This window comes from Emys orbicularis, chromosome 21 (genome assembly GCF_028017835.1).
Source record: "Emys orbicularis isolate rEmyOrb1 chromosome 21, rEmyOrb1.hap1, whole genome shotgun sequence".
Lineage (NCBI taxonomy): Eukaryota > Metazoa > Chordata > Testudines > Emydidae > Emys > Emys orbicularis.
Genome location: NC_088703.1, coordinates 2915424 through 2930239, shown reverse-complemented (window position 1 = coordinate 2930239; position 14816 = coordinate 2915424). Strand labels below are relative to the sequence as shown.

Sequence of the window (14816 nt, the reverse complement as noted above, 5' to 3'; positions counted from 1 at the left end):
GGGCAGGCAGGCCACAGGGACATCGGCGGCAGTGGCACAGGCTACCCGTCCCCGTGCCGGAGCTCCCTGCCAGGTTGGAGGGTGGGGAGGGGCCTCATTTCAGCACCGCCAGGCCTTGGACATTGCTCCCAGCAGCAGGGACCAGCTTCTCCCAACCAGCTCTGTGCACCTCTGGCAATTCCCACCACGGCTCCTACCCTACTGGGAACAGAGGCTGGCTCAGAGCATGGAGCCACCCCAGCCCAGGCTTCTGCCGCCTCCCAGCTGCTTCAGAGGAAGGTGCAAGAGACCTTTCCCCATCCAGTGGACAATACTGGAGTCACCTGCAGCCTGGGAAAGTCCCCTCCTGGCCCCAATAGTTAGAGGGCAGCTCACGCCCTGAAGCATGAGGGTTTATAGCTCTGGCAAAACCTAACCAAAAGCTCTAGGAATGCTTTACTAATTCGTCCTGTTCATCAGGGCCCCATACAGAACTGCTAACGAGCTCAAACGACCCCGTGGAAAGGCAAAATTGAAAAGGCAGCTCTTGTACTCAACTCTCTATGTAAACCAGCAGCCCAAAGAGTTTCAGGGGCCTTAGCTAGGAAGGTGCCTCTCTTGTATTACCTAAGCAGAGTGTTCGTAGAATCCTAGAATATCAGGGTTGGAAGGGACCTCAGGAGGTATCTAGTCCAATCCCCTGCTCAAAGCAGGACCAATCCCCAGACAGATTTTTACCCTAGTTCCCTAAATGGCCCCCTCAAGGATTGAACTCACAACCCTGGGTTTAGCAGGCCAATGCTCAAACCACTGAGCTATCCCTCCCCCATCTCTCTACCAGATACGGGCAACCCAAGCCCTGGTATTCTGAAGCCCTTGCAGTAATGAATTTGCTTTTATTCTGCCCAGGTATACATACAGCCCTACAACCCTCCCATCTAATTTATTTGATGTTGGAGCCATTCTGTACTCAGCTGCCTCATTCAGAGATGATGAACCAGAAGGGGCCAGTCTAACCTCTTGCATAACCCAGGCACTCAGACTTCCCTGAATTCATTTCTGTTTGAACTAGAGCCTACCTCGGGATCTTTTTTAAACTGTAGCATTAACTACTAGGCTAACGCCGGTGAGCTGGGTTCTCAGTGCCCGCTCGCTCTTTGAATCCTGATAAACTCTTGGCCTCCAGGAGATAATGTGACAGTGAGTTCCACCGGCTAACGGGTGAAAAAGGCATAGGCACTGAGGTTTTCTTTTCCCCGGGGGTACTGCACCCCCGCTCTGTCCCGAGGCCCTGCCCCCACTCCACCCCTCCTCCGAGGCCCTACCCTCACTCCGCCTCTTCCAGCTCCCAATCTACCCCTCTCCCCCAAAGCCCCGCCCTCACCCCGCCTCTTCCCACCCCCTCCCCGAGACCCCCACCCACTTGCTGCTCTCTGCCCTCCCCCAAGCCCCTCCCCCAGCTAATGGGGGGTGCCGCCAAACAGCTGTGACTGGTGGGTGCTGAGCACCCACTATTTTTTCCCCCATTTTTCCCATGTTCCCTCTTATTCATCTCCAAGGTGAGAAGTCCCAGTCTTTCAGTCTCTCTTAATAGGAGCCAATAGCTTAAAACAGTTAACGCAGGCTAGTGACTTTTACACCGTTATCAAAGCCCAGACAGGAAACTGTGCTCCTTCGTCCTCCAGGTTCTGAGCTGCCTTAGCACGGAGGAGCCCCAGTCACGGAGCCGCCCCAGTCACGGAGCCCATCGCGCTAGGCGCTGTACAAACATAGAACAAAAACACAGCCCCTGCTCCAAAACAACTGACAAGCCACGGACAGGAGAAGAGGTGGGAGCGCAGGGAGACAGTCTTGGTCAGCGAGACGGGCAGTACCTCACGGCCGCCAATGTAAGTGTGAGGAAAGAACGAACTCTCACCACGGCTCTCCGCAAAGGGCAGGAGAAATCTGGCCTAGCATTGGCCCACCCCCGACTGTGGCAACGATCTAGGAGGAACCTGGGAGCCAGCAGGCTCTCTCACCGGCCCATGGAGGAGACAGGCTGCAGCAGCGTCTATCTCACGCCCTTGACGCAGGGCAGTGTGTATCCGTAATCAGAAAACTTAGACGACACCCCCCCCCCCGACACACACACACATACACCCCTCGCAGCCAGCGCATGGACCCAGAGACTCCCGGAAATTCTCCCTGTGCCAGCCACCTATCTGGGAGACACCATAAAACCGGACTGCCTGCCTGCCATCCGTCCCCTCAACTGAGCCCTTGCTGGCCAGGTACTCCTCAGGCCATCACCTGACCTCTACCCCCCCCAGCTTCAGCTAGGAGGCAGCTGGTCAGTCCCAGGTGGGGCTGAGCCCGCCTCCCCTTAAAGGGGCCGGTGACAGAGCCGAAGTCTCCTCTCTGTGACTCAAGGATTTGGAGGGGGCGCCTCCTGATTTACACCGGAGAAGAATCTGGCCCTGAAACAGTCAAGGCACCCAAGGCAAATCAAGCGGCGTCTGAAGGAGATGGGCATCGCACACCTTTTGAGCTTGATTTTGTGTCGTTCATTTCCAGAGCATCAATACAAAAGACCCAGTGCGTAGCTCGAAGCATTAAGGATCGTACAGCGAACCTCAGAGATGTACCAGGGGCCACGCTTGATGGCGAAAGGCAAATCTAGCCCCATCCCTTGCCGCCTTGCAGCTCCGTGTGGGGCTTATTGCATTACAGGGACCAGCAGCAGGGGAGAAGGCCTGGGACTAGCGTCAGCTCATGGAGGAAAGAACAAATAAGGAAAGAAAACCATCAGCTCCCGGCACCCCTTCCCCCACACACAGTCTGAGGGCTAGAAAGATTCAAGAGGCGGAGATGCCTCAGGCAGAATCTGGAGACCATTTTAACTCTATGGGGTTTTTTCGGTAAGAGGCAGAATGGGCCAGTGGATTGAACAAAGGACTGGGAGTCAGGAAGCCTGGGTTCTATTCCTGACATCACAGAGGTGAGGGGTGGACCTAGTGGTTATAACAGGGGGGCTGGGAATCAGGATTCCTGGGTTCTGTTCCTGCCGAGGAGAGTGGGGTGTAGTGGTTAGAGCAGGGGGCTGGGAATCAGGACTCCTGGGTTCTATTCCTGACTCTGAGAGGGGAATGGGATCTAGTGATTAGGGCAGGGACGAATGGAAAGCAAGACACCCTACATCTATGATTTTGGTCAAGGTCCTTCCTTGCTCTGTGCCTCAGTTTCCCCGTCTCTAAACTGGGAATACACGGACACAACCCCACCCGTATAAAGTGCTCTGAGACCTAATACGCTCAGTTGCAACAAAGCGCTTGTTCACCGTCATAAAGACCCAGCAGCAGGTTTTCCCCAGCTGCAGGGGCAGGCGTGTCCTTCCAGTGCCAGACCTCAGGGCCTGCAAGAGCGGCCTTTGGATTTGATCAGATTCGTTTGTAGCCCCGCAGGGAGCTCTGCCTCCAGCCAGATAACGAGGATTTCAGGGGGTCCTGGGGACGCAGTCGCTCTGCTCAACTCAGGGCTGGGGCCTGCTGCCAGGCTAATGCCAAGCTTTGGGGCCGTGCAACTCCTTGATGAGCCAGATCCCATCCACGACTTTCCCGTCCTGAAAGACAAAACCAGGACTCGGGTTCAGGGGTGGCTCCAGGGGACATTCCCTTACTGCTCAGAACCCAGACGAGCTTCATGGGGAGCCTCAGAACCCAGGGCGGGTCTATGGCAACGTGTCGGGAATGGGGACGGGAGGGATGGATTGGGACCACAAAGGGGGAAAGTTCACACTTGTGGCAGCGGTGGGATTGCAGTCTATCCCCAGGGGCATGAAGATGTGCCTCATCCCCCCAGATCTCTACAGCTATTTCCCCTCCCACATTCTGGATTTCACCAAACCCTTCCCCCGCACCCCCCCTTGATCTGAAGCACCGATTAAGGATTCAAATGAAGTTGATGATCACGTTTCTAACGAAGGAAACATCCACGTTTAGCAAACCGCAGCTACACGGATTTGGATTTACTCCTAACGCTGGGAGGGGAGTGGGGTCTAGCACTTAGAGCAGGGAAGGCTGGGAATCAAGACCCTGAGGGTTTGAACTCAAGGTGAGGCTGCTCTAGAGAGAGGTGCGGAGAACTCTGGGAGGTTCCAATCTGGATTCCATGGCTCAGGCATGTTTCCAGTGTGAACTCACCAAAAGAGCAGGGATCTGCCCGGCTTCCCTCCCGGCTCCCGCCAGACAGGAGCCAGATTCCCAACAGCCTTCGGCACCTACTCCCAGCCCCCCTCCCCGCTCTACTCACTAGACCCCACTCCCCTCCCTGCTTTCCCCCTATAGCCGCTTGGAGCTGGACAAGCCCAAATGTTTCCCGTGCCTTTCTCCAGAGCCGCCCAGCTCCAGACTTTGCCCACCCTAGGCTGGAGGAGAGTTCAGGGCTGCTTTACCCCCAGGGTTTCCCTTCTCTGCTACTGCCTCGTGGTGACACCCTGTGGGTGCCGCTAAGATTCAGGGAGAGGTTGCTATGGCGGGAGCTGTCCAGGTGGTGACGCTGGACAGGGTGTGTACAGACAGCTGGGCGCAGGTGGGAGCAATCGGGGGGGGGGGCTGGGAATCAGGACTCCTGGGTCCTCTCCCCAGTTGTGGGAGGGGAGTGATGTCTAATGGTTAGAGCAGAGGGGTGCTGGGAGTCAGGGCTTCTGGGTTCTATCCTTGGTTCTGGAAGGGGAGTGGGGTCTAGTGGTTAGAGCAGGAGGGGCTGGGAGTCAGGACTCCTGGCTCTGGGAGGGGAGTGGGCTCCAGTGGTTAGAGCAGGGGGGCTGGGAGTCAGGACGCCTGGGTTCTATCTGGGACTCTGGGAGGGGAGTGGGGTCTAGTGGTTAGAGCGGGGGGAGGGAGGGCTGGGAGTCAGAATGCCTGGGTTCTATCCCTGGCTCTGGGAGGGGAGTGGGGTCTAGTGGTTAATGTTCAGTGCCCAGATATCCCTGCAATGCACAGTGCAACGCACATTGAGCCTGCCCAGGCCGCGATCAGACCGGGCAGGACGGGGTGGGCGTTGGGGGGTCCATCCGCCAGCCGTGCCATACCTGGTCATCGGACACTTGCTCCAGCCAGATGTGGCTGCGGTTGAGGATTTGCAGGCGCGTGTAGCCGTAGTCCTCGATGCGCAGGGCGCTCCACTCCCGTGGGTTGGGGACGAAGGGGTCCAGCCTCTCCTTACAGCCCTGCGGAGGGAGGGGGGCAGAGCCCATTGCATGACCGGGGGGGGGGGGGGGGGGCTACTTCTTAGCTTCCTTCCCAGCTAAACTCCTCCTCCCGCTGCCTCAGCCCCACCTCCACTGCACATCAGTCCCGCCACCCCCTACCCCTTTCAAGGCAGCGCGGCCTAGCAGATAGAGCATTGGATGGTGACCCCGGTGCCCTTGGGCGAATCGCTGCCTTGCCCGTGCCTCAGTTTCCCTCTTCTCAGCCTGCTCCCAGCTTCACGTCTCCTCCCCCGATCCCTCCATCTTCTCATGGAGCCTCTTACACTCACCGCCCCCTCCCCACTCCTCCATCCATCCCCTGGGCAGCTGGGGCCCAATCCTGCCCCACCCCCACGCAGCAGGACTGTCCTAGGACAGGATCAGGCTCCGCTCCTCGTACTCTTGCCCTTAAACTAACCCCCCCAACAGGCCTCTAAATTAAGCCCCAATCCTGGAAGCGCCCACACTGAATTTCAATGGGATCCGAGGGCACTCAGCACCACTTGGGAGGTGTCTGGCGCTTAACAGGATCAGGCTCTTAAACCGCGGGCAGAGACATCCGGCCCCGTGGTGGTCAGCGGTAGGCGTCACCATTGACTCGCAAGGCGAGCAGAGGCTGGCATGGGCGGATGGTGCTGGGTGCGCTACCAGGCTCGGGTCCCAGCTGTCACTTACGGCCGATCCGGTGATGATGTGGACGGGCGCCCGGGGGTTGGTGTAGGGCGATTTGGCACTGCCGTTGTAGACCTGCAGCGGGGGAAGGCAGACGGGGTCGTTTCAGACTCAGATCTCGGACTCAATCCCCTAACCAGGCCGGACAGCGACCCCGGAGAGACCCCCACCCATCCACCCGCCAATCAGGAGTCACCTGGTAGTTGTAGACAGGCCACAGCCTCTCGTAGGAGTGTTCATGGGCCCACAGCTCTAGGTCGACACCTGGTGAAGAGAGGACAGCACCGGCTCAGGACTCTGGCCACTGGATCTTAGACCCATAGCTGGATTGGGGGCCGAGGCGTGCTCTGCCCTGGGGCCCTGTCGCCGGGCGAGCCAGCCCTTTAAGAGATTGGGTGTGGCCCAGGTGAATCGCAGGAGAGCCCAGGCAGGAGATGGGCAAAGAAACACTCATTGCCCCAACACGCCGCTGTCAGAATGTGTGTCTCTACAAGGACATATGGCAGGGATCATATACCAACCGGGGACCCGCTGGGCCTTGTACAGGCAGCGTAGAAAGAATGAGTGAGGTGGGCTGGGAACAGGCGCGGAAAGGAGTTACGCAAGCCAGTACCTAAACCCAGCCGGCCCTAGAGAAAATAACGCTGGGCTGCCCGCTTTCCTGGGCCTGCGGGGTAAACTGAGCCAGGCCAGACCTTGGAGGGCAATGAAAAAAGTAACCAAAGCCATCCAGCTAAACGAGCGGGTGGGGAGGGGGGCAGGCCGCTTAACCAGCCCGGCTGGGGACGGAGCCTGCGCCCCCAGGAATCCTTCGCGGCGCTGGAAACAGAGACAGTAGATGGTGGGAGATCGAAGCAGAAAAGTCCTTTGGGGCATCCGTCACCCGGGGCCAGAGCTGAGAAAGGTGCCGGGGGGCCGAAGTCCCTGGGGTGTGGGCTCTGTCGCTGCCGTCCGGGAGTGTCCGGGGAGAGGGACTGGGCCGTTGGGGTCTCCCTGCATCAGTACCCAGGCTGGCTCATCCCCACGGCTGCTGGGGGCAGGGCTCTGGGCCAGGGCTGCCGGACACAGAGGCACTCAGGGGGTGACAGAAGCCCGTCCTGGTCGGCGTGAGCCCCCAAAGCGCCTTGGTGTCACCCCTCCCCTCCTCCTGTTGCTCCGGGGCTCCAGCTGACAGCCCCAGCATACGTCCTGCAGGGGGAGCTTCCCAGGTTCCCCCGTAGGGGGCGCCGCCGGAGGAGGCTGGAGGGATGGGCAGCGGGTACCGTATTTATAGAACAGGTCCTCCAGGCCGTACAGATGTTGGGGGAGCCCTCGGCGAACCTGAGGGGAAAGACAGCGGGGGGGGATCAGCAGCTGGAGGGGGCCCTGGCGGGTTACCCCACATTCTCTCTCTAAGGCCCTCCAGCGAGGTCCCCCCCCCGTCACGTGGAACGGCCTCCCTGGATCAGTCTGCTGGTCCCCACTCGGCTCCCCGCCCGCCTCCTCCTGCCCGCTGGGTGCAAGAGCATCCGCCTCCCTCCTCTGCAGCGCCCCCCCCCCGCCCCACTCACGATGCTCTCGTGCTGCGTGCAGTCGTCGAGGTCGTTGTTGGAGCAGTACATGGGCCGGTGCCCCATGGTGATGATCCACGGGTGGCGCCGGCGCCGATCCGGCCGCGTGGCCTCCTGCCGCCAAGGGGGAGAGAGAGAGTCTGTGAGCGAGACAGTCTGGGCGGGTGGGCAGCCAGGAGGGCTAGGGACTGGGGGCGTGGGTCTACCTGTAGGTCTCTCTGTAGCCATTGGTACTGCTCCTGGACGAGGTGGCGGCCATAGTTCAGGTAGAAATACACCTCGGTGGAGAAGGAGATGATGTGGGCAGGGCCGACGTCCCAGCTGGGGGGCAGAGAAGCAGAATCATACGGTGACAAGGGAGGGAGGGCAAAGGATGAGCCCTGTGCTATGCTGGGGGGAAACTGAGGCACACGATGGGGGAAGCAGCATGCCCCTCAACACACACAGGGAGTTAGTAGCAGCAATAGAACCCGGCTCCCAGGCCTCCCTGCTCCCCTCCCAGGGCTGGGGATAGAACCCAGGAGTCCCGGCTCCCAGCACCCCTGCTCTAACCACTAGACTCCACTGTCCTCACAGGGCTGGGGATACAACTCAGGCGTCCCGACTCCCAGCCTCCCTGCTCTAACCACTAGACCCCACTCCCCTCCCAGAACTGGGGATAGAACCCAGGCGTCCCAGCCCCCCGGCCCCCCACTCTAACCAAGCACAGCCAGGCCCAGAGAGTCCTGCCCCTGGTGTTCTTATCCCCCTGCACCTCTGCCGGGGTCGGGTGCCTGGGGCTGGAACGCTGCCCCCTGGGGGCCAGGCGGGGTGCTCACCTGTACCACAGGCCCTCCGTGTCACCGGGCATGCTGAATCGGGCACGGTAGTTGGAGAAGTTGCTGGGGGGTGGGGGGGGAAAAAGAACAATTAGGGGCTGCAGCGGGTGTGTGTGAGGGAGGGTGTGGGGGGGTGGATTTAATCCTGCCCCCTCCCAATTCCCAGACTGGCATCTCAAGCATCCGTAATGCACCCCTCACCCTGGCCTCTAGGCTGCCGCTCCTAGTCCCTCTCCCGGGAGCAGATGGAGACACCTCCGGCTCCGCCACCTCTTCCCCCACCCCAACCGCAGGCTGAGAGGCTCCCAGGGCAACAAACCCCCCTCCCCCATAATCCCATCAGCCCGTATAGACCCAGAAATCCCCTCTGAGCCCAGGTGCTCTGGCAGTTCCCTGCAGGGGCACGTCTTGCGTGTGTCCGACAGGGGGCGCTGTTCAAGCATGGAGCAAATAAACCCCACCAGAGGTCAGTGGCCAAGGCTGGGAGGGAATCCGCGGGCAGCGTCTGGGGTGGGGAAAGGGGAGAGAGCTGGGGGGTGGCTGAGGTGAGGGAGGAGCAGAGCCAGCCGTCGCGCCCATAGGCACCCCGTGCGAGATCCGCCCACTCACTATTTCTCCTCGTGGTTCCCCGGGCACGTCATATACGGCACCGACGCTGCGACGGGCTCGATCTTGCGCATGAAGGCGTCTCCGACCCTGGCGTTACACTACACCCCAGAGAGAGTCGCATCAGCCGAGGCACCTGGGAATGCTGTGCCCTCGGAGCGCATTTACACACCTGGGGGCTGTATGGCCACGTGCATGGAAATGGGTGGGCAGATCCGTGTGCAAATGCAACACGCGTGTGGGTTTGCATACATGGCCACCAGGGCAAGGATGGGGAGTGGGGTGGACGGGCCCAACCCGCCTGCCATTGTTGCTTCAATTCCCATCGTAGGCGACACAGCTCCCTGGCACATCCCAAAGCAGCTCCAATCTCCCATGGGCCTGGGCTCATAATACCGGCCTCCTGGGCAAGTCGCCGTGTACGGGAATCAAACCCACGTGCCAGCCTCTGCCAGCTGGGTTAGCTCCAGGGCTGGAGCAGCTTTGTAAACCTCGCTGAGTCCATGAGACACGCAGGGGAGAGATACCCGACCAGGCCGGGTGGGGACGCACACAGGTGGACGTGCATTCGTGGGGGCCCAGAAACCCTTGGAGCTGAGCACACAGCCCCTTCTCCTGGGGGATCCCTCCCGACGTCGGCCCTGGATCTCCACCGCAGAGACGCCAGCGAGTGGGGCCAGCCCCCCGAACGTGGAGGGGAGCGGGATGGGGCGCAGCCGGAGGAGAAGGGAAGGCGCAGGAGGCAGCGTGGCTACAGAATTTACCTGGTCCATGTCATAGGCAAAATCCCCTGGGAAAGACAAGAGGATCACAGTGAATCGGCTGCTCTGCCCTGGGGGCAGGGGGTGGCCTGGGGGAGATTTTACCCAGATTGGGGGTTACCCCCCCCCATTATTAAGCCAACAGTGCTGGCTTGATGCCCCCTGAATCCTGCCCTAATCTCTGGAGGGAAGAGGGGCGCTCCTTAACTGAGAGGTGAGTCCAGTCCTGGGCTGAGATCCCCAAAGAGGGGGGCAGTTAGTGCCCCTGGCGGTGCTTTGCGGGACGTGGGCCCTGGACACAGACCCAGCGAGTTCAATCCAGGGGGCACCAACGGGTCATGAGATGGGGATGACTGTCGGTCATTCCTGACATGGATGGGATGGGAGCTGGCGCCCCCGAGAGGGAAAAGGCCCCGTGTCCCATTCCCTGCCCCCTTGAGCCAGCCAGTCCCTGCCCTGGGGCCGGATCACCAGCGCCCCCTAAAGGGGAAAGGCCCGGTGTCCCATCCCCGCCCCCTGAGCCCGTCCCTTCTCCAGCCCCAATCCCAGGAACCTGGGGGGAGCGCGGCGTGACACCGACCTACGTGCAGGATCGCGTCGTACATGTCCTGCTGCGTGTCGCGCTGGAGCCTGGGCAGGGACTGGGGGTTGATGTTCCCCATGTCACCGAAGACAGCGAGACGCGGGCTCCAGTCGGTGCCATTCTGCAGAGCCCGGAAGCCGTAGAGCCTGCTCCAGCCCAGCGGGCTCCCGCAGCGATAAGCTACAGGGGAAGAGCAGGGAGAGACTCAGACGCCTGTAGGGTGACCAGACAGCAAGTGTGAAAAATCGGGACGGGGGTGGGGGGTAATAGGAGCCTATATAAGAAAAAGACCCAAAAATTGGGACTATCCCTTTAAAATCAGGACATCTGGTCACCCTAGACCCCGCCGTGTGTGTGTGGGGGGGGGGGGGGCTGAGTGCTCGGGGTTGGGGTGTATTTGGGCCCAACGCAGATTTGGACCTGGTGATGGTGGATATTGCTGGGTGACACTGGGCTTGTGTGTGTGCCCCACCTCTCAGTGCGTGCGCACGTGGCTGGGCGTGTGCGTGTGTCGGGGCACGTGTGAGTGTGACGAGGCGTCAGGGAGCGTGGCAGGGTGTCTGGGCGCCCCCCCATCAGTGCGTGTCCCCAGGTCTCCCCTTCCCGTGTGCAGCCCATTCTCCAGCCCTGCCCCCGTGTCTCTGTCCCTCATCTGGCGGATGAAGTCTGCAGTGCGCCGGCCCCCCCCCCCCCCCACTGCCAGGAGAGGAGCCGCAGCCCGGCCCCCACTCACCGTAGCGCTGCCCGGGGGCCAGGCCCCGCAGGGTGACCCGGTGGATGAACATGCTGCGGCGCAACCACCCGCCGTCCACGAACCGGCTGGCGTGGCCCTTGGCGGAGGTGGTGAAGGCCTCGCCTGGCTCTGGGCCGAACTCCACGATGGAGCCGGCCGGGTCGAAGGTCGTCCAGGTGACGGTCATGGCGGTGGGATCGCCTGCCAGGGTTAGAACAGCCCGGTGAGCGCTCAGAGCCCGAGTCCTCCCCGGGACGCCGGCCCGCTCCCCACACCGGCTCTGTCTAGGTGCTACGAGGGCCAATTCCACACAGAGCCGGTTCCATCCACTCCTACCCTGCTCCAGCTCCATCCTCTTGCTCCGACCCTCCGGTTGGGCCTATGGCCAGGCCCGGAACCAGACCCTGGTTTCCAAGGAGCTGGATCTGCCTGGGAAACTGATTCAACCTTCCCCCATCTCACCAACACCCTGGAACTGAGACAGGAAAGTGTTTGCAGTTTGCAGGAACTGAGGCACAGAGAGGGGAAGGGACTCACTTGAAGCGAGACAAAGTGGTCACTGCCTGAGCTGGGACAGAACCCAGGAGTCCTGTCTCCCAGCCCCCCCTGCTCTAACCACTAGACACCACTCCCCTCCCAGAGCTGGATAGAACCCAAGAGTCCTGGCTCCCAGCCCCCCTGCTCTAACCACTAGACACCACTCCCCTCCCAGAGCTGGGATAGAACCCAGGAGTCCTGGCTCCCAGCCCCCCTGCTCTAACCACTAGTCCCCACTCCCCTCCCAGAGCTGGGATAGATCCCAGGAGTCCTGGCTCCCAGCCCCCCTGCTCTAACCACTAGACACCACTCCCCTCCCAAAGCTGGGATAGATCCCAGGAGTCCTGGCTCCCAGCCCCCCTTGCTCTAACCACTAGACCCCACTCCCCTCCCAGAGCTCAGATAGAACCCAGGAATCTTGGCTCCCAGCCCTCCCCTGCTCTAACCACTAGACCCCACTCCCCTCGCAGAGCTGGGATAGAACCCAGGAATCTTGGCTCCCAGCCCCCGCTCTAACCACTAGACCCCACTCCCCTCCCAAGCTGGGGACCCCAGGCCCAGTGATATAAACATTAATAACCCCGTGGGCCCAGGTCCCCCAGCCTGGAGACGGGGCCCCGACAGCCTCACCTGGGTAGGAGAGATGCACTTGCTCGGGCTGGGTGCGGCTGGTGCCCTGGCACAGCACCCAGGGGAGCACCAGGCAGAGCCAGCCGTGCAGCCCCATCCTCGTCCTGCTCTTCCCGGCCGTGTGGGAGAGGGACGGGGAAACGAAAGCCGTGGGGCGCTGGCCTGTGAGCGGGTCAGCTCCTCCTGTTGTCCTGAGTCAGCGCCACACAGCTCTGATTTCCACAGCCTGATACGTCAGCAGTGAGGCCAGGCAGCTCCTGCGGGGCAGAGTTCAAATTCACAGAGTTATGGGGGGGCTGGATCTTGGGGGTCTCCTAGTGGGGAGGCTAGGAGGAGGTCCTGGGGGACCCAGCTCTGGGGCTCCCTGATGGGGTGTAGGAGCGGAGTTATTGGGGAGCTGGCTGCAGGGGACAAACACGTCCCTTATGGTGGATCCCTGTATAGACAGCCAACACACGCCACCCCAGAGGCAGCTGCATCTCAGCATCGGGCAAGGGATGCCTGGAAAAACAGCCCCCACGCCCTCACAAAGGGGGGCTGAGGGGATACAGTCTGTTGGGGAGGGATCAGGGTGCCCTGGCAGAAGGGGGATGGGGGTCCCTGTGCCATGGGACAGCAACCAAAATTCTCCCTCCCACCTCAAGCCCCAGGCCAACACCGGCTGCCCCTCCCCTGCCAGTTGCTCCTGGCTCTACCCCAGGGCACTAGGCAGGTGCCCCTCCGCACCACGCTGACCCACCAGGACAGGCAGCCCAGAGTCCCGCTCCTGGGCGAACCCGAGAGCAGAGGCAGACAAACAGGCACGCCCTGTTATCCAAGCTGCCACCCACACCAGCCGTCCCGCCCCCCAACTCTGCCCAGAACCCCAATTAGGGGCTCAGGCGGTGCCAGATGGGCAACCTTGCAAACGGACGACCTGTGCAACCACGGAGCGAGTAGTGCCAGGGAGATACCACCGCCCCCCCCATACTGCCCCCTACCCTAGCATTAAAGCCCCAGCTCCCTTAGCCATGGGGTGATGGGATAACCTAGCGAGGCCCAAGAAATCAGTCATTGGAGAAGCACCAAGGGATGGATCCGCCTCAGGGACTCCACGCGGGCAGGCGGAGACGCCGGCTTGACCTAACCGGCTGGGTTATCCGATGGTCGGTGTTGCAACATTAGAGCAAGTCAGGAGATGGGGGGGGGGGGAATGGGGAAGGAAGATCTAGTGCTTCTTAGGTCAGGGCGCTGTGTTAGCGCGTGGGGGGATGTGAGGCAGGACTCCTGGGTTCTCTCCCAGGCTCTGGAAGGGGTGGGATCTAGTGGTTAGAGCAGGAGGAGTGGGCTGGGAATCAGGACTCCTGGGTTCTCTCCCCAGCTCTGGAAGGGGAGTGGGATCTAGTGGTTAGAGCAGGAGGAGTGGGCTGGGAATCAGGACTCCTGGGTTCTCTCCCCAGCTCTGGAAGGGGAGTGGGATCTAGTGGTTAGAGCAGGAGGAGTGGGCTGGGAATCAGGACTCCTGGGTTCCATTTCTCGCTTTGGGAGCTTTCTACCCCCCTATGGCATTCCCACGCAGGGCAGCAGCCGGACTGCAGACGCCGTGGGGCAGGGCCCAGCTCCATGCCTCTGCTCTGCAAGTTGTTGGGCACCAGTTTCGGTGCTGACATGGTCAGTCCTTCCCTGGCTGCTCTCAGCCACCCCCCACATACCCCGAGAGAGGTGGTTCAGTGTCATTGACCCAGTTTGTGCAGGTGGGGAAACTGAGGCACAGCATGTAGGCAGGGACTTTCCCAAAGTCACGTGGGGAGTCTGAGACAGCAGGGAATAGAACCCAGCCCTGGGAGGTCAATAACACTGACCTACTTTAATCACTATAACCCCCCTTCCCTCCCAGAGCTGGGGAAAGAACCCAGGAGTCCTGGCTCCCAGACCCCCTGCTCCCCTCCCAGAGCTGGGGAAAGAACCCAGGAGTCCTGGCTCCCAGCCCCCCCAACCACTCGCTCACACTCCCCTGCCCGGCTAGGGGTCTCCCTAGCCCCGCACTCGCGTTTACCTCGCTCCGCAGCCCCCCGCATGGCCGGGACTCCCCCGCTGTCCTCCCAGGGCTGAGGCCGGACAGCTCGATGCACGCACCAGGCTGCCCCGGCTGTTGTCGGCTCCCTCCGCAGCCCAACCAGCTGGTGTTGCAGGGCAGGGGCGGAAGGACGTCAGCCCGCAGGAAGCACCGAGCAGCGGGCTGGTGGCAGCCGGCCAGCCCGGGGCTGGGGAGGGAGGCAGGGGCGGGTAGAGCTACACTCCCTGGACAGGGCATGTGCCCGCCCCACACCGGAAAAGAAGCTGGGAGATGGGGGGGGCTCAGGACTCCTGGGTTCTCTCCCCAGCTCCAGGAGAGCAGTGGGGTCTAGTAGTTAGAGGGGGGCGCTGGGAGTTTTCTGAGAGAGGCCAATGCCGGGGGTGAGGAGAGGAGAGGGGAGGGGACCGGGTGGGGGAGTGCTGTGCGGGGGAGGGGGGCACAGAGGAGTGGGGGGGGGCACCAGGGACAGCGGGGTTGGGGGTGACTCCGATTTACACCAGCCGGCGACCAGAGCCGGTGTCGGACCCCGCAGCGGGGCTGAGCGGGGAACCCGGAGCTCGGGGCGTTTCCCGCAGCCTGTTCCAGGCGCCCCCTGGCGGGCAAGGGGGGAATCCGGTGCTCGCTTTGCACCCGTGTAAACGAGGCCGGGGCGGCTCCAAGG

General features: G+C 61.6%; 1 protein-coding gene across 1 annotated transcript; it reads right to left on the bottom strand.

The window, feature by feature from the left end:
* Nucleotides 1-2520: 2520 nt before the first annotated feature.
* ACP7 (acid phosphatase 7, tartrate resistant (putative)) lies at nucleotides 2521-12196 on the bottom strand. Its single transcript, XM_065420784.1, has 13 exons — nucleotides 12100-12196; nucleotides 10933-11133; nucleotides 10197-10379; nucleotides 9620-9645; nucleotides 8859-8956; nucleotides 8250-8312; nucleotides 7638-7752; nucleotides 7432-7545; nucleotides 7144-7201; nucleotides 6078-6145; nucleotides 5885-5956; nucleotides 5051-5188; nucleotides 2521-3580 (listed from the first exon to the last, which is right to left on the bottom strand). Exons 1-13 carry the CDS (start codon nucleotides 12194-12196, stop codon nucleotides 3515-3517), a joined length of 1299 nt encoding a protein of 432 aa, XP_065276856.1. The 3' UTR covers nucleotides 2521-3514.
* Between the last annotated feature and the right edge of the window lie 2620 nt (nucleotides 12197-14816).